This window comes from Polypterus senegalus, chromosome 6 (assembly GCF_016835505.1).
Source record: "Polypterus senegalus isolate Bchr_013 chromosome 6, ASM1683550v1, whole genome shotgun sequence".
Classification (NCBI taxonomy): Eukaryota; Metazoa; Chordata; class Cladistia; order Polypteriformes; family Polypteridae; genus Polypterus; species Polypterus senegalus.
The window spans coordinates 6,077,767-6,097,291 of NC_053159.1; the positions used below are offsets into that span (position 1 = coordinate 6,077,767).

Sequence of the window (19,525 nt, forward strand, 5' to 3'; positions counted from 1 at the left end):
CTTGGCATTGGGCATGATGAAAACACTTTCCTTATCACTTCTCTGCTATGGAAAACCATCTGATAAAGACCCAGACACATCGTTCTTGGGTTCACGTTGCTTCCAGAGGCAGTTTTGGACTCTGTTGGGATCGGCAAATTTTATGCGTTTTAAAATTTGGTGGCCCCACTCTATCAATTTGCATGGTCTATCATCTCATCTCCTTGTGATAAAGGTGGCACGTTGAAAGTTCTTCAGTAGGACCCGATGTCACTCAACAGAGATGTGTGCTTGAATTAAGAATGGGTGCGGCTGAAATGCCTGAGCTCCATCGTGTGAAGGGGTCACCACGTACTTTAGGCCATATGTTGTACGAGGGATGGGAGTCGAGCTAAAGTTAGAAAATGGGATTTATCAGAAAATGGAACGAACCTTCACAAAAACCGATCATGTCATTTCTCAACGTCATCTCCATCATTCTCAATGCCCTTCCACCACCTGCTTGGAAGTGGCAGCAGAATAAAATTTTTTGTCTTGTCCTCGCCACCATTGTCTTCATGCCATCATCTGTCTTGAATCGACGACCACCCAGATGTTTTTTTTTTTTTTTTAGCGGTCCAAAAAGGTGGAAACCACACGGTGCCAGATTTGGCAAATAAGGAGGGATGTGGCAATATGTCCAACTTCAGTTTCTGCAAACGAGCCTTGATGTTCTCAGCAGTGTGTGTTATTGTCTCGTCCTTGGATCGAGTAGCATTCTTCACGTTGGTCTCCAGCAAGTCACAGTAACTCCCATTAGTGACTGGAGTACCCCTCTGCATGCAGTGTCCGACAATAACTAGGGGGCACGAGTGGCTGTGAGGACGAGACAAAACCTTTTCTTCTGCTGGCACGTCCAGGCAGGTGGCACAAGTGCATTGAGAAGGGTGGAGACTCTATTGAGAAATGACATTATCAATCTTGTTAAGGTTCGTTCCATTTTCGAATAAATCCAATTTTCTAACTTTAGCTTGACTCCCCAAATAACGTTGATGAAGGTGACCATCCCATCACCCCTGTTTTGTGACAGGAAAGCCATTTTTGAAGGAAATCCAAATGCGTGTGACTGACAGGCCAGTATGGACCTACATAAGGTGCACTGAGCACTTAGTTTCAGGTGCCAAGTCCAAGGACATTAAGGAGCAGAATGGGGTTTGAATTCCCTTTTAGAAGACAATTTCAGAATGGACATCTTTGGTGGGTTATCGTAGGTTTGTTTGTTCTTTTGTTTCACCTTATACAATTTCTGTATTGTTTTCACAGTGGGTAGCACTGCTGCCTCGCAGTAAGGAGACCTGGGGTTCGCTTCCTGGGTCCTCCCTCCATGGAGTTTGCATGTTCTCCTCGTGTCTGCGTGGGTTTCCTCCCACAGTCCAGACATGCAGGTTAGGTGCATTGGTGATCCTAAATTGTCCCTAGTGTGTGCTTGGTATGTGTGTGTGTGCCTTGCGGTGGGGTGGCGCCCTGCCCAGGGTTTGTTTCCTGCCTTGTGTTGGCTGGAATTGGCTCGTGTAGTTAGGATATAGCGAGTTGGATGATGGATGGATGGAGGAATTTGTGAGTTTTCACACACACCCTTGGGGTCAGAGGGCAGGGTCAGCCATTGTTCTGTCCATACCCCCTGGAACAATTGCAGATTAAGAGCTTTGCTCAGGGGCCCAGCAGAGTAGGATCCCCTTTGGCAATAATGAGGATTTGAACCTTTGGATAGCAGCGCAGATCCTTACCCTCAGAGTCAAGTTTAAGTCAGTCCAATAAACAAATGGGCCCCCTCAGTAAATTTCTGCATAATACTAATGGGAGCGTTCAATTTCATTATGATTTTTAAAAGTGAATGGAAATATCGTAGACTGGGTTACAGTACCCGCTAGGTGTCCACTTCATGAAGTCCCACCTGTCCTGTACCCTCTTTTGCTTTCAGAAGAGCCTGAATTTAATAAGGTGCTGCAAAGACTCCTTGGAGATTTTGGTCCATGCAGACGCCACAGTCTCATGTAGTTCGGCAGATTTTTTTTTTGCTGCCATGAACTTTCGGTGGCACTTGATCCCAAAGGTGCTTTGCTTGATTTGAGATCTGGGGACTGGGAGGGCCTTTGGGAGAAGCTAAAGTCACGGTCATGATCATGGATCCAACTTGAGATGATGGCAGCTTGTAACATGTGTGAGAGGTTGCCCGAACACCATCAGACAAACACCGGTATTATCATAAAACACGCGTTTATTTACGATAAAGTCCCCGACACAATCCCGCACAGCATGCAGTGCTCCCGCACCATTCACCCTAAATCACGGGCCTTTTAATGTCCGTGGGCCCCCTTTCTTCCTTGCGCTGGAGCTTCGTCCTACTCCAGCACCCAACTCTTGCTCTCTGACTGTAGGAAGGCGTCCCCTTTTATTCTCACCTGGATGTTCTTTCGCCGGCATTTCCTGATGAGGCCAAAGTGCCGCATGAGCACCCGGAAGCACTCCGGGCATCCCTGAAAGTCCTTCCTCCACCTTCCCAGGTGTGGCGGAAGTGCAGATGAGGCTTGGGGCACCCCCTGGCAGTAACCACGGGCCCCATTGGGTTTGAGCCTCCACGCTTCATCCCCGTGGTCCCCTCACTATCCAAGGCGGTTGCCCCCTCGTGGCCCGGGGGACGTATAGATTGCCTCCCGGTCCTTCCAGGCATCCCGGCTGGGTCTGACCCCCCCAGCCTCCTGCCACTCATGGTACGCTACCCATTTTAGAAATGTAATCATAAGGGGATGGCCATGGTCAGCAATACTGCTTTAGGTACGCTGTGGCCTTCAGGTGACACTTAGTTGAGTATTAAGAGACCTAAGAAAATCAGGGGTACAGCTCAGGGGTACATTGTGTCCACAGTTGGCTGCTAGCACCCAAAAAGAGACATCTCCCTTTAACATCTGCTCTCTGCTCTGTCGTATCCGTAACAGAAATCGATGGGATGGGTGGGAGTTCATTACCCTGGCAAATCACCCAAAACCACAGACACAATTCCAGCTTCAAGTAAAATATTTTAGTTGTCATAAACACCTTCCTTGGCAGAACACCAGAAAAAATACATCAACACACAGTTCTCCTTCCTCCTCCAAGAGCGCGTTGCCCACTGCCTCCCGACTCCATTTAAAGTGAGGTGGTGGGCTGCCTCTGGATCTTCTGCTCAGGTTGTCCTGCCCTGGCAGCACCCTCTGGCGGTCCCCAAAGACCACCACAGGGCAACGTTTCTGAACGTCAACTCCTATGCCACCCTGCGGGTGCCCTAATTGAGTTCAGCCCTGAGGAACAGTGCCACCTGTCATGTGGGGGAATGACCTGCTCCTGTTGTGCCCCTTTTGCCCAGTCCATCCATTATGGCCCCCAGGCCAAGCAAGACTTTATCCCAGCCAGGATGAGGCCTGTCCTACTGTACAATCCCTAGAAGGCACACTTCTATAAAGCCACAAAAATTCAGTTTTATAAACTTTGCTGCCCTTTCCCTTCTTGGTGCTTTTAAACTAGAAACAGCAAGAAAGGGACGGTCAGTGGCCGATACAATTCTGTGAGAGTCCTAAGAGGAGAGACACCCACAATGCCACCCAAAATCCTCCAAAGACGTGGTCCTGCACCCCTTCTTTGTGTACTTGAAAGCAGGCAGGTGTGTGTCATTTCTCTGATCTTTATTTCAAAGGATGAAGCAGGGCACAGTTAATTTATATTCAGCAGGCCATCGCAGAGAGAACCGATACCATCCCTCAGAAAGCTGGCGAGGGCACACATAACACTAAACTGTTGGCAAGGGGGCTGCATTCTCACACTACCTCACAGCTCAGGTCACATTTTAGGGTGAAATAATCAGCCGGGCATTGTTGACAGGCGCTTCCCCATCCCCTGGGGACATTTAACCTCTTGGGCGTTAACCCCTGAGCGTGACTGTCTGTCTAACGGACTGAAGAAAAGAGCAAGTCCAAAAAAATGTGAGAACATCAAAATGGGACGGGCTCAAGATGGCGGCATATCCTGTTTTATGGGGCCCAGGCAGGAAGGGGCGGGTCCAGGAGGGCGGAGAAGGGAAAAGGGCTGTCAATCATCCATTCTGCAGAAGGAGGAAGAGAAAAGGCATTGAGCAACAGCGCCTACCCCTGGTTTGGAGGGTAATTACCATCGTCAGAGCCTTAAGCTGCCCTGCGATATTTCAGGCTGTTGGCTGAGTTGTTACTTTAAGTTTAATTTTTTTATTGATTGTTAATCTATACTTGTAAATTTATTTTCATTTGTGGCAATCAACTTTTGTTACTTGTCCTACTACACTTGCTGAAGTAACCAGGCCCCCTAATGTTACTCGATTATGTTGACCTCTTATGTAAGTGGCTTTGGATAAAAGCGTCTGCCAAGCGAATAAACATAAAAGTAAATATGAATGACTCTGACTCAGAATTCAAATTTAATTGCCACTAATCCCGAGTCAAACTCGAGGCGACAGTAATAATCCCCTTTAACAGTGTGTGGCCCAGTGCGGTAATGACAGGTCACAACCACGGAGAAAAGTTGGAACATCAACCGGGTGGTCCCATTTAATGCAGTCCTCAAGCGTGCATGACAGGAAAATTAATGGGAGGAATTATTAAGGATAAGTTTGAGCAGCACATGGCAAGGACAGGAGTTATTAGGAAGAGTCAGCGTGGGCTCAGAAGAGGGAGGTCGTGTTTTATTAACATGCTGGAATTCTATGAGGAGGCAACAAAAGGAAATGACCAGAGAGGAGCAGATGATGTTATTGATCTGGACTTTCAGAAAGCATTTGATGAGGTGCCACATGAGAGGGTGGGCATCAAACTAAAAGATGTGGGCGTTCAGGTTGTGGTGTGTAGGTGGGTGCAGAATTGGCTCAGACACAGGAAGGCAGAGGGTGACGGTGAGAGGAAACTCATCAGGGTGTTAAGAGTGGTGACCAGCAGGGGGCAGTGCTGGGGCCGCTGCTATTTTTAATAAATATAAATGATTTAGATAGGAATATAAGGAACAAGCTGGTGAAGTTTACGGATGATATCAAGATAGCTGGATTAGCAAATAATTTGGAATTTGTTATATCATCACAGAAAGACAGGCTTGGGCAGGTTTAATGTCAGTAAATGTAAAGTATGACACATAGGAAGTAAAAATGTTCTCGTCTCGATTGTTCTAATGTTCTAATGTAAATGAATGATTTCCAGGCGTGATTATACAACCCTGCAGTGGGTTGGCACCCTGCCCAGGATTGGTTCCTGCCTTGTGCCCTGTGTTGGCTGGGATTGGCTCCAGCAGACCCCCGTGACCCTGTATTCGGATTCAGCGGGTTAGGAAATGGATGGATGGATTATACAACCCTCATGGGGCCAAACAAAAAGAAACTCAATTGGCTTGTATGCCTTCACAGGAGTTCCGTCCAGCGGTCTGCTCAGCTCCTTCTGGGTGGCCAGGCTTTTTCTATGAAGGGGCGGGGCTAAGTGTCCTCACTGGGCGTTTTTTTTTTGGACTTGCAAGGAGAGGAGAAGAAGAGAGAGTAGTGTTGGCGACAGTGCCCGACTCTCGCCCACGGCGGGTTATCGCACATCCTCGAGTGAGCCAATGAGGATGTGCATGCTTGACGGGCGTTAAACTGGAATAACTGTCAGGACAGAATTCCACTGAGATCTAGTGGATAAAGTAACACTGTGCTGTGACAAATCTCAATGCGTTTTGCCACTTTGTGGTAACTCATCAATATTCATGAGTGGGGGGGCGGAGCCTTAGGGTAAGACACCAGGGTGTGTAAAAAAGAGACGCTGTGAAGCCAAATGGAGAACAAAGCGGGTGTCGTGAGGGGTAAAGGCTCCAGTAGAGCCTTCTAGAAGACTGGGTGGCGGCTGTCATCGGAGTTGATGGATTCTCGTTGAGTAGATGGGATGAAGCTGTGGATGGTCAACCCCAGTGATTTTAGACGGCACTCTGGAAGAATTTGCAGTTCTGGCAAATCAGGTTACCAAACCCCACTGTGATGCACCCGGTCAGGATACTTTCAGTTGTGCAGCAGTCTTCTCATATTTCTCATTTTTCTTACAAAGAATCTAAAAGATGTGTTTGCCAAAACATTCTTATGTTCAGGTGAAGATTCTAAAAGACCAAGTTATTTTTGGTATTCTTAATCTTTTTTCTTTTCTATTTTTAGGTCTGGTCTCTTGCTGTTATCCTCTGGCCCCTCATAATCTTCCTCATTTTAGCAATCACAAGAACAAAATTTCAACCGGTCAAAATAAACACCTGTAAGTATTGTGAAGCCAAACTATATAATCTAATCTAATCTAATCTAATCTAATCTAATCTAATCTAATCTAATATAATATAATATAATATAATATAATGTTTTTTTGGAGAAATAAATGGATAGGACTGACAAGCTTTGTTGGACTGAATGGCCTGTCCTAGTCTCGATTGTTCTAATGTTCTAATCTAAAGTGGTTTCTAAGTTATACCCAAGGCACTGGCACCGTGACTCACTCTGGTATCTCCTCCTCCTCCTCCTCCTCTGAGGAGTAAATGGGATTGGGGAGCAGCTCTCACCGGGCACCTTCTTCTGTTGTTTTAAAGTGCCCGGCCGAGAGGCTGCCAGTGTGGCTTTGGGTTGGTGAGCTGAACGGTGAATTCACATCACCTGAGGGAATCTTCAAGAAGCCATGGGATTAGGTGGCCTTCCAGTGGTTAAAGTTCTGCCAGGTGTGTCGTGCTGTGTGACAGGTGCAGTGTGGGAGAGGCACGTTGAAGAATTAAACAACTACAACTATCTGGCCAAAAGTCTGTAGACACCAGAACATCACCTACTACACGCACTTGTGGGACGTCCCATTCCAATACCACGGCCATGAGTGTGGAGTTGGGCCCCCTATGATGTCCTCCTCAATTGTTTCCACAACAATTTGGGAAGTTGTGCTCCTTCAGCCAAAAGTGGCATTTGTGAGGTGAGGTATTGATGAGGAAGGTCAACCCCTTTGGCCAAGCCACACCGTGATGCATGCAGTCAGGATACTTTCAGAAATCAATGTCATTAATAATAAATCAGAAAAGGTAACGGTCCCAGGACAGACCCCTGAGGGACTCCACCGATGGCTGCTGTTAAAATGCAGCTTTGTGTGCTACCTTTGATGCCTACACTTCTAGTTTCAGAATAAAACGTCGCTGTGGGACCTCACCATAAAATGATTTTGTTAGTGTTTTCGGGGAAAGGGGTGTGTGGCGCTCCCGATATCTCTGCAAAAAGACGAAGGTCCAAGTCTTTAGAGTCCTGGTGCTCCCTGTTTGTGAGACATGGACGCTATCCAGTGACCTGAGACTCCTTCATGTGTGTCTCTTTGGAGAGTCCTTGGGTCCTGCTGGTTTGAGTTTGTGCTGCTCATGGAGTCCCGAATGAGGCACATCACTTGCATTGTGAGGGAGCGTCAGTTATGGCACAATGGCGATGTAGCGCGATTCCCTGAGGGTGATCCGACTTGTAGGACTCTCATTGTTGAAGGACTAGGCCAAGGGGACGCCCACGTAATAACTGGCTGTGGCAGATAGAAGGTCATTTCCGAAGGGTGGGACTGGAAAGCCTGTCTGCCAGGGGGTTTCCAACCAGAATCCTGAGCTGTTTCGTCATGTGGTGAGTGCGGCAACGTATTGTACCAGTGCATGCTCCCCAACTTGACTTGACTTGACTTTTGGGGAAATCGACCTCTGCTCCGCGTGTTGTCGTCCACAGTCCAGAGTTTCGATTTCTCGATCGACGTCGGTGTATTTTTGTCTTCTTGGTACCTGGATGGGAGATCAATTAGGGAAAAGCTTGGGCTGCTACTGGAGGAGATGTTGGTGAGGCCAGCAGGGGGCGCTTACCCCGTGGTCTGATTGTGGGTCCCTGTGGGACACGGGCAGTGGCGTAGCTCGAGTTCGTGCCGCTCGAGGCGGTGCTTCAATTTGCCGCCCTCCAACATATCTGAATATGTTAAACTATTTAAATAGAAAATTAAAATGACGTATAGAGAAAAATTAAGATACATTTTGCATAGATTTATTCATATATAAAGAAACAGCAATCATTTTTTATATACATTTATAAGCATCAACTAGACAAGAATATAGTATAGACGCACTGATAAGCCGTGTTCTGATTATTACTTTAAAATAATTACGCCATGAAAACCAGAACCAAAGCAGGGTACAAGTGATTGGTGGGGATGTTTTCTGCGCAGTGCAAGAACGCATTTGGATTAATAACGAAACGAAATTCTAAATTGTAAATTAGTTGTTTATCTTCCTAGAAGTTATTATCGGTGTAACGTTTATGTTCATTTCTGTCGTTGCCTCATAAATTTCAACTGCTGTGTCTGATGCAGAAGGACAGTCTGAATATTATTTTTCAAGCATTTGTGGTTAAAAATCTGACTTTTTTCATACATGAGTGATATTTTTCCGAACCCTGCTGCTTACACATGAATTGTACTGAGCCTTGTGGCCAATAATGCCGCACCCAAAAATGTGCCGCCCGGGGCGGACCGCCCCCTAGCTACGCCACTGGACACGGGGACACGGTGCCTTAAAAAACTGAAATGTAATATCGAGGTCCTGACTCTCTATGGTCATAAAATGTCATATATGGTCTCTCTTTGAACTGCCTTTCCCGAGGTTTCTTCCATTTTTTCCCTACATGGGTTTTTTGGGAAGTTTTTTCTTGTCTTCTTAGAGAGTCAAGGCTAGGGGGGCTATCAAGAGGTAGGGTCTGTTAAAGCCCATTGTGGCACTTCTTGTGTGATTTTGGGCTATACATACATGAATTGTATTGTATCGTATAAAAGATCTGTGGGTATTCTTTGGAGAGAGTAGGGTGTATCCCGATGTCCAGGCATTCTGGTCATTCTGGCCCCCTAATCACCCCCTGTTTCTAATTGGCTCTCTCTCTCTTACGACTTCACCACCTACAAGCTAGCATGTGGTGAGATTTCTGGCATAAAAATGGCTGCCGTCTCATCATCCAGGTGGGTGCTGCACAGTCGTGGTGGTTGAATTGGCTCCCCACTCACTATGTCAAGCACTTGGAGTAGTGAGAAAGACGCTATATAAATGTAAAGAATTATCATTGCTGCGGTGGGTTGGCACCCTGCCCAGGATTGGTTCCTGCCTTGTGCCCTGTGTTGGCTGGGATTGGCTCCGGCAGACCCCCGTGACCCTATTCGGATTCAGCGGGTTAGAAAATGGATGGATGGCTGGAATTATCATTGCTATTATTTTTCCTCACGTCTCCTCTTCTGCTAAACAGTTTCCTGTCAATGCTTCCGTGGCGGAATACTTTGCTCCCTTTAAGCACTTGGTGTATTTGGATGCAATTACCAGAAAAGGGGGAATTCAAAAGAAAGTGCTGACAGAAACGTACACATTTAAATACAGTCAGTCATTTTCCAACCTGCTATATCCTAACACAGGGTCACGGGAGCCAATCCCAGCAAACACAGGGTGAAAGGCAGGAACAAATCTGGGGCAGGGTGCCAGCCCACCTTCAGGGCACACCAGGGACAATTTAGGATCGCCAATCCACCTAAAGCGTATATGTCTTTGGGAGGAAACCCACGCAGACACGGGGAGGACATGCAAACTCCACGCAGGGAGGACCCGGGAAGCGAACCCAGGTCTCCTTACTGTGAGGCATTAACGCTACCCACTGCGCCACCGTGCCGCCCCTAATACAGTATATCAAATGACAAAAAAAAAAATAATTCTGTAGTTTCTGTCTCAAACTGTGGGCGGGCCCCCCTAGGGGGGCACGAAGTAACAAAAAGAGGGGCGCGAAGATTTGTTAGAAATAAAGAATAAAAAATATTCAGTTCGCTAAATGGTGAGATCAAGTAAAAGAATGATACACTGTTTATGAAATCGGTTAAAAAAAAAAAAAATGCAGTCACAGGGGTCCCCCAGGAATGAACTTGGGAGCCACCGTGTTAGACAATTAATACATAAATTGGCCCCCTGTGGCTGTGTGCGTCACTGAGCCAGTGTGGCGGGCCGGCGCCGTGTCCATGGCTTCCTCCTGTCTAGGACTGGAATAAGAGGGTGTCCTGTTATGTCTTTAGATCTCGTAACTTTGGCGACGATTGCTTTGTCGATTGTTCAATTAGGTTCAAATAAAGGCTTCTGAAGGACCAGGGAAAGAAACGGAGCTCCTCCAGCAGAATCCAAATCTGAGTGTGTGTGCTGGTGATGAGCAGGTCAGGGCTGGTAGGTCTGCTGCTTGTAATGTCCTCCTACACACACAGCCTTTTGGAGATGAAGCTTGTTTTCATATTTCACAAGTAAATGTAAAACTGTCTGTCTGCGGGTGTGTGTGTGTGTGTTTTATTTCTGATTCTCCCTGTGTTTTATATTATCACCATGATAATAACTGGTCACATGACCCGCCGTATATTCCCCATACGCACTTAAGAGGCTCTAAGTACTCCCAACGATTTGAACACTGGATCTAATTTGCTAAATACCCCGGGGTCATTAGGGATCTGTTTTTCTTCTGAATTGTACCAACTACAGGATACAACACTGAAGCTTAAGGGGGAATAAAGATGAACAACAAAAAAACAGTTAAAATGATAAGCAACTGGCTACTAGCTTCATTAAACAAGCTGCACAGATGGAATGATGATGTCTTCTCAATGTCTCGTTTATTTGGTGATTTAGGCATAGCCTACCCCAGCATCTTCAGCCTATGAGGGTTTACTTCTAGATAGTGGTGGAGGAAGGCATTTCAACCGGGGGGCTTAATGGGATTATGATTTTATGATGTTACTTGCTCTTCTACCTGTCTAAGAGGGCTGGATCTCTAAGAAATCCACGTAGACCCCAGTTTTAATGCTTGCAGTGCACCATCTATTAGAATGTATTTTGCAAATACATGCAGAAACAAAATGCATTACATTTGTCATTCCAACAGATGGCACATCACAAAAATATGTGGTAATAAAGTGCATTACTACAAATGTTTGTGATGCGCCATCTGTTAGAATAACACATGCAATGCATTTTGTTTCTGTTATATGCTATTTGAGATAGAAGTCATAGGAGCAGTTTTAATATTTGTGATGCGCCATTTGTTAGAATAACAAATGAAATGCATGTGTTTCTGTTATATGCTATTTGAGATAGAATTCATAGGAGCAGTTTTAAATTATAAACACCACCGCTGTCCACTTCAGAGCTTCTGTCCACAGTCGTCCATCTGTGTGTTAAACAGTGAAAGTCCAGAGATACATGATGCCCTGTTGTTAACTCTTTCACATTAAGTTATTGAAGTTTCCTATTTAGAGTAAAAAGGAGACGCAACAATGTGAATGAGCTGGGGTACCACCTTGGTGACCCCTTATAATTTGAAAGAATGAAACACACACAATAATCTGCGGAGACGTTTCTCCAGACGCGAGGTCAGAACAGAACTGAGAACACGAGGGCCGGTCGCCGGGTTATGAAGTCACTCGGCAGGAAGGGGAGGGTCCAGGAGGGCGGGCAGCAGAAGTGACATCAGCGGTGGAGTGGCTGTCAGTCTTCTATTCTGCGGAGGGGGTTACAAGAGAGAGAGCCTAAGAGCACATCGCCAACCCCTGGTTCGGCAGGCAATTAGCACCACCAGAGCTTCTAAGCTCGTACCTGACATTAGTTTCTTATTATTCAATCAGTCAGTCAGTCATTCGTTATCCAACCTGCTATATCCTAACACAGGGTCACGGGGGGTCTACTGCAGCCAATCCCAGCCAGCAGAGGGCGCAAGGCAGGAACGAATCCCCGGGCAGAGTGCCACCCCACCGCAGATAATTATTATTACTGTTATTAATTATCTGTACTCTTTGTCTGCTGTTGGTTAGCTCACGAGCGTAGGGTCCCCATGCTAATCTACTGCATGTCGTGACTTGCTGAGTGGTTGTGTCGGTAGGGCCCCCAATGCACTGCTTTGCCCGGGGGGCCCATAATGCTGTTAAGGTGGTCCTGACTCTCATTGTGCCATAGCAGACATTTTTCTCTTTCCTAAGGGCACTGGGGATCTGAGCAGATCAGCAATCCTGAGACCTTCATCTTTCTTTATTTTCAGATATTGTTTGATGGACGCCAGTTGTTTTGGCTCATTTTACATCTCATTATTCTTTGGCTGCTAATTAAGGAAAAAGAAACAATTAAAGGGGTCTGAGTCTTCAAGAGCAAATCAATTCAAATAAATTCACAAGAAGTTAATTAGCAACTGCCCTGCGGTGGGCTGGCGCCCTGCCCGGGGTTTGTTTCCTGCCTTGCGCCCTGTGTTGGCTGGGATTGGCTCCAGCAGACCCCCGTGACCCTGTAGTTTAGGATATAACAGGTTGGATAATGGATGGATAGATGGATTAATTAGCAACAAAAGCAGGTGACTGATTAAGAAAAGGGTTATGAGAATGAAAACCTGCAGTCATTGTGGCCCTCTAGGACCGGAGTTGGGGATCCCTGGTCTATATTTTCTGTTTTATGATCTCTCGGTTTTCTTTTTCAGGTTTTGTTGCCCCTCGTAACCTACCGAGTGCCGGCTTCTTGCCTTTCCTTCAGACTCTGCTCTGCAGCACGGACAGCTCATGCAGGGGTTACTCCTACACCACGCCGAACAAATCATTTGAAATCAGGAGTATGAACTTGAATGACGAATACTCCAGCAGGTCAGTCGGTGAAAAGGGCTTGGGGGGCATCGAGCTTTCCACACGTACTCCGTCACCAGCCACGCTAAGTAATAAAATGGAGGTGACATTGAAGAGAGGGTTTGGCCAATCAGCTTATTGGACCCCTGGGTACCCCCCAATCACTCCTATTTCATTTTGATTACCAGTAATTGGAGCGCACCACATGTATCATCAGTCGCAGCACCCCCTGGTGTGTCCTGTAAGACTTGCAGGCTTGTTTGTTCACATTACACCTAAGCTGGAGAAGAACGTGAAGGTTATGGGAGCCAAGCATCACACCATTGCTAACATGAAACATACGATTTGTAATTATAGGCATTCATTTAGTGAAGAATACGAGCAACAAGAAGGAGATGTCTCACAATAATACAGACAATAATTTATACAAAGTGGAGCAAAGAACATAAATATTAGGCATTTCTGTACCTGCTTATTACACCGCGTGTAAACACGATGAGGACAGACAAAAGCAACAGCAGAGAGAATCCCACCTTAGATGCTGCCCTTCAAGATCTTTAAACAACAAAGGAGGAATTTCAGCTCCGCCTTCCTGCACGGAAAACAAATGTCAGTTAAGGAACGGCAAGCAGGCCCTTTGAAGAAATGTCCTGTAATAACCTGCTGCTTGTCAAAGGTGACTGAAGATGAGGAATCTGTCAGGATGACGCAGAGCTGGCAAAACCACTGACTTGTCATCCATAATAGAGCCTGGCTTTAAACGTTACCAGGACAGAGCAGAAGGAAAGCAAACCTGACAGGCAGGGAACTGCGTTATGTAATGGCGGATAACGGGGACACGCAAGCAATCTGCACAGGAAAAGCAAACCACGGCCTCCGCATGTTCAAAGATGACAAGATGGGATGCCAGTCAGGAAAAGCTGGGGTTCCTGCTGGAGGTGGTGGGGATCAGGCCAGCAGGGGGCTCTTACCCTCTGGTCTGTGCGTGGATCCCAATGCCCCCCAGTGCAGTGACAGGAACGAGTCATAAACCCGAGGACCTGACTCTCTGTGGTCACTAAAAGATCCCAGGGGCATCCTGCAAAAACAGTAGGGTGGACCCCGATTGACCTGGCTAGATTGCCCACGATGACCTCCCCCATTCTGACCCCCTAATCAATCCCTTGTCTCTAATGACCTTTCTCACCTTTTCACACACCTAACAGTTCATGTGTGGTGAGTGTAGTGGTGCAAGAATGGCTGCCGTCACATCATCCAGGTGGATCCTGCACATTGGTGGCCTCCGCACTGTCTGTGTAAAGTGAGAAACGCACTATATTAATAAAATTATTACTACTAGAATTATTAATAATATATATAATACATCTAGTGCCGTTGTACGATCTATCTATCTATCTATCTATCTATCTATCTATCATTATATAGTGCCTTTCATATCTATCTATCTATCTATCTATCTATCTATCTATCTATCTATCTATCTATCTATCATTATATAGTGCCTTTCATATCTATCTATCTATCTATCTATCTATCTATCTATCTATCTATCTATCTATCTATCTATCATTATATAGTGCCTTTCATATCTATCTATCTATCTATCTATCTATCTATCTATCTATCTATCTATCATTATATAGTGCCTTTCATATCTATCTATCTATCTATCTATCTATCTATCTATCTATCTATCTATCTATCTATCTATCTATCTATCTATCATTATATAGTGCCTTTCATATCTATCTATCTATCTATCTATCTATCTATCTATCTATCTATCTATCTATCTATCTATCTATCTATCTATCATTATATAGTGCCTTTCATATCTATCTATCTATCTATCTATCTATCTATCTATCTATCTATCTATCTATCTATCTATCTATCTATCTATCTATCCAATATAGGAAAAGGCAACTATATTAGACAAATGTGAAAGACACTGTTTCATAGATGCATAGATTTAATCTTAAAGGCACTATTTTACATATAGAGGTAAAAGCAATACATCAAAAACTCTATACCAAATATATAAAAGGCACTATGCAATATGCAGATTTAAAAGAACCACAAGGAAAGCAACATATAGTAGATACCACAAACCAATATGTAGATAGATAATAAAGGCACTATATAATAGACAAACAGTAGTGAAAAGCTCTATATAAAAAACACAATGTATGGCAATACATAATAGAGATGTGAAAGGCACTATATAAAAACACTGGATAATAGACAGATAGACAGGTAGATATAATTGGCACTATAATATAATGTAATATAATATAATATAATATAGACCAGTAACAGCGTACTGCACGATAACATACAGTGAATCCACCTGACTTGAGCATTCCTAGTTTTCCTCCTCTTTCTCATTCTCTTCTTTCATCTGTATCTTTTTGTGTTAAAACTGATTAAGTTAGTTTTTGTGTTGCAATTACTTAGTACTCTTTTCTTAATTTTTCACTTAAGCTGGCACAGTTTTCAATCTGCCTGAAGAGTGATTAGCGAAGGTGGTAGGGAATGAGAATGGTGCCCATACGCTGTGCCCTGCCGAGAGTTGATTCTACAATAAAAATAAAATAAAAATAAAAAGAGTAATAAAAATCATCACCCCTAAAGCGGATAGTAGACGTCATGTAATATATGTGTACCAAATTTCAATTCAATAAGTAAAACGGTTTGTGAGCGACAGGTGATTTAAAATCCTGCACAGACAAATGAACAGCCACGGTAGCGTATTATATAGGAAGACAGACAGTACATAATGATACATAGATAGATGTTAAAGGCACTAATTAAAAGATGAATGTGAAAGCACTATATAATATAATATAATATAATATAATATCCTTCCATCCCGCTATATCCTAACTACAGGGTCATGGGGGTCTGCTGAAGCCAATCCCAGCCAACATAGGGCGCAAGGCAGGAAACTGGAGCACCCTGAGGAAATCCATGCAGACCCACGGAGAACATGCAAACTCCACGCAGGGAGGACCTGGGAAGCGAACCCAGGCCTCCTTACTGCGAGGCAGCAGCGCTACCCACTGCACCAGCGTGCCACCCATAATATAATATAATATAATATAGATAGATATGAAAGACACTATATAACATAGATACATAGATGACAGGCACTATATGATAGATAGATAGATAGATAGATAGATAGATAGATAGATAGATAATAGATATTATTTTTAAAATGACCTTTATTATGAACATTAACAATATACACAGTCATATCTATCTATCTAAGTTTAGTATAGTAGGTAGGATAGATAGATAGATAGATGATGTGAAAGGCACTATATACTGTAATACAGATACAATACACAATACACAAGACTTTGGCCCCATAGACAGATTAGGTTTCCATGTTTCTGCTGATATTTTGCTGGTCTGGTGCTCGGCGCTCATCTCATTTTTCTCATAATATTGTAGAATTCTTGTCGAGAAGCTCAAGCTGCATTCCAAACCAGAAGAACCGGCTCAGCTCCATTCATTCACTCATTCATTTGCCTACATCAGGACTGACCTACCTTGACTCTTTGCACCGGAGTATATCCAGTACTCAGTACAGCGCGTGTTTTTTGCAGTTGCTGTTTTTCTGGTTTGCTTCCTTACTGTCGTACAACGTGATGTTTTGACACCCAGCCCTGGCATGTTCCTGACGGGTGGAGCACATGGTATGCAGGGCCTCGGCTCGTGAGGAACAAATAAACTCCAACAGCCTTTATAAAAAAAAAAAACAAAAAAAAAAGCCAAGTGGAATTTCTTTTGGTTTGCTGGTCCTGTCCACGATGACACCTGAAGTAACTGCCACCAAGTCCTGCCCTCAAGTTTTTCACCTTGAACCTCCGCAAGTGCTAATGGTTGCTGCCTACTTGGGCTTCTTAAACTGTGAGTGGTGACCCAAATCGGGTCGTGGGTTAACTCTGCTGTTGTCCTTAATGTGAATGGGTCACATATGACTTGTGAAGTGGGACACAGTGGGTCACCACCAATTCTCCAGTGATTGTCCTCGATTTCCTCACACTGTGACAATCGTTAAGAATTGGATCTTGAAGACATTAAGAAGAGCAAGATTGGGTTGTGACAAAAAACAAGTTTAAGAAACCCTCGTCCAAAGCACCAGAGCTGAGTTTATCATGAAAAGCGTCCAGAGCAGTTCATCTTTACTTTAAAGGCCCAGGCGATGTGTTGGCCGGGACCACCACTGCTGCAGACCCCCATTATATATGAACCCTGAGACAAACTGCTTGAAATCATAATATGATCTATATTGTGAAAAATCAAAATGTTGTGATAAATAAATCATAATATTGTAAGCAATGTAAGCAAAATCATAATCAAAAATCATAAATCAATTGTAAGCAAAATCATAATACAGTGAACCCTCGTTTATCGCGGTTAATCCGTTCCAGACTCTACCGTGATAAATGAATTTTTGCGAAGTAGGATTCTTTATTTATAAATCGAATATTTTTGCAGTTAGAGTATAGAAAACCTGTTAACGACGTTCTAAATACGTTTTTTTAACATTATTAGAGCCCTCTAGACATGAAATAACACCCTTTAGTCACCATTACACTCGTATTACCCAATATATTAGACAAAATAAGACATATTAGACGTTACAAATATCATATTACTAGGCGCACTCGCCTTTTAAGGCGACCGACTTTTATCCTCAATTTTTGTGCGCTCCATGTGTACATCGGGCATGTAAGTGTAGGGAATGAGAACATCAAAGCGCCCATTCATGACATCTCCCGAAAACCTACGTTTTTTTTTTTGTTATCCCCTCAAGTGCCTGTCCAAAGTCCGCTAAAGACGGAGTTTCATGCACTAAATAAGCTATAGATGAGAATAAGCAAGCACCATCTCCCCTGATATTTACTACGCGGTGGGGCATTTGTACTCCATCAACATGAATTATTTCCAGAGACATCATTTTGTCTATTTTTCCAGCGCATCGCGCACAAAAGCAAGGGAACGATGAGAGCACCAGAACTCTGCTCACGCGCGCCGCTCGCACTCGCCGCACGTAGTAAGTCTGTGATAAGTGGAATACCGCTACGCTTTGCACTCACGGGACGGAAAGACAATCCCGACCACTTTTATCTAGTAGATTATCGTACTGTACATTTAATTGCACACAACCACTAACCTATGAAGGCACGACCTCAGTAGGAGAGTCTTCAGAGGTGGTGCAGTATCTTCAGCAGGTGCGTTGTTGTCTTCAGTGAAGGAGTACTAGGAGTAGGCAGTGGGTGTCTGGGTGCGCGGCTGAAGAACGTCATGATAGGCAGTTGCTGGCGCTGTCTTTTCATATGCGTGAGGAGGCTTTTGTAGGGTGTTGCCATCTTTAATCATATCCAAGAGTTTCACCTTCTTCTGGATAGTAAGCATCTTCCTCGGCGCTTAGTTTTATTCTCAGAAGACTTAGAAAAAGCAGCACGTTTAGGAGCCATCGTAGGGCTAAGATAAAAATTCTCAGAAAGCGCATGTGACGTAAGTGACGTAAGCGTGTATGAGAAAAAAATCGTGATAGAGTGAAGCCGCAAAAGTCGAAGCGTGATAAAGCGAGGGATTACTGTATTGTGATAAATCATAATGTGATTTATATACGCATAATCATAATGCGGGAGGAGGGGAACGGGCATCCCAGATGAACTTCCCGAACGGGAGGTCAGTGTGACAAACACAGACGGATTGGCAAATGCCTTTGTACCCGGCCAGTGTAAGTTAACTTGAGGGGGCAACACCAGCTGTTAGATCCAAGGGGGGACTTCGTTTTTTCACAGACAGAAATGGCATACATCTTCATTTTTCATTGAAATATGAATAATGCATTCGTTGTTATGGTTTTTAGCTAAAGATTCAGTTTAAATTGAAGAATAAATCTTGATATGTCCACATAGGTTACAAAATTAAAAACATTTTCTCGACTGCATTGACGTTTTGCTTTGCGAATAACAAACCGTCTGTGGGGGGAGGAGTGAAAGCTTTCGATTTGTCAAACATTTTCGATCTCCAGTTTTCGACGGATCTCGACGTTTTAGGGTCCCCTGATACCAAAAATACTGATAGCTCGATGACGGGTGTCTGTCTGTCTGTCTGTGTGTCACAGTTTCTTGAGGACGCTCGAAGCTAAGACACCAAAGTCGATACTTCAGCCTGTTATGAGATGACGATGTGCTGATTCGCAAGATTAGAGGCCCTCTAGAGGAGCCCTCAAATACCGTAATTCTGCAGTTCATTAGGCATCCTTCTCATCAATTGCTTTCGTAAAGATCAGAAAGATCAGCATCAGAACGGTTAATAATTACTGAAATGTTCTAGAAGAATTTGGGTAGCTTGGTTCCTACGCCAAGCATACCGACGGTCACATCCGAATTTTTAAAATATGTGCATTACAAGTTCCTTTAAGTAAACCTGAGATGTACCGTCTTGAAACCCGAAAAACTGATCATAAAATCAAACCCCAACTTATACGCACGTTCAAAAATACGACACTTAACTTTTATTGATTTATTTTTTTTACATCTTCTTGCCTCCTCCAAACTCACATCAATTTCTCAGACACATCGAATTTTGTTGCAGCAGCGCAGTTTTAATTTCAAACCAGTTTCATATTTTCTTCTGGTCGAACGCTCCATCGTAGATAAGGGATGCTCTTTCGATAAAGGAGTCTGAGGGTGTGAGATACAAAAAACACAAAACAGTGCAAACGTCACTTCAGAATAGTTTGGGTATCAATTACCGTGTGGTCACGTAGGCACAATACATAGAATTAAAGGGCCGTGTGCCCCGTGGCTACTCTCTCA

General features: G+C 44.2%; 1 protein-coding gene across 2 annotated transcripts in view; it reads left to right on the forward strand.

Annotated features, from left to right (window-relative positions):
- Positions 1–19,525, forward strand: part of abca12 (ATP-binding cassette, sub-family A (ABC1), member 12) — a 275,097-nt gene that overhangs the window by 39,875 nt on the left and 215,697 nt on the right. For both annotated transcript variants that reach the window (XM_039755332.1, XM_039755333.1), the window contains exons 3-4: positions 6,185–6,278; positions 12,539–12,698. In XM_039755332.1, coding sequence (XP_039611266.1) covers positions 6,185–6,278; positions 12,539–12,698 — 254 coding nt within the window. The remainder of the gene's footprint in view (positions 1–6,184; positions 6,279–12,538; positions 12,699–19,525) is intronic.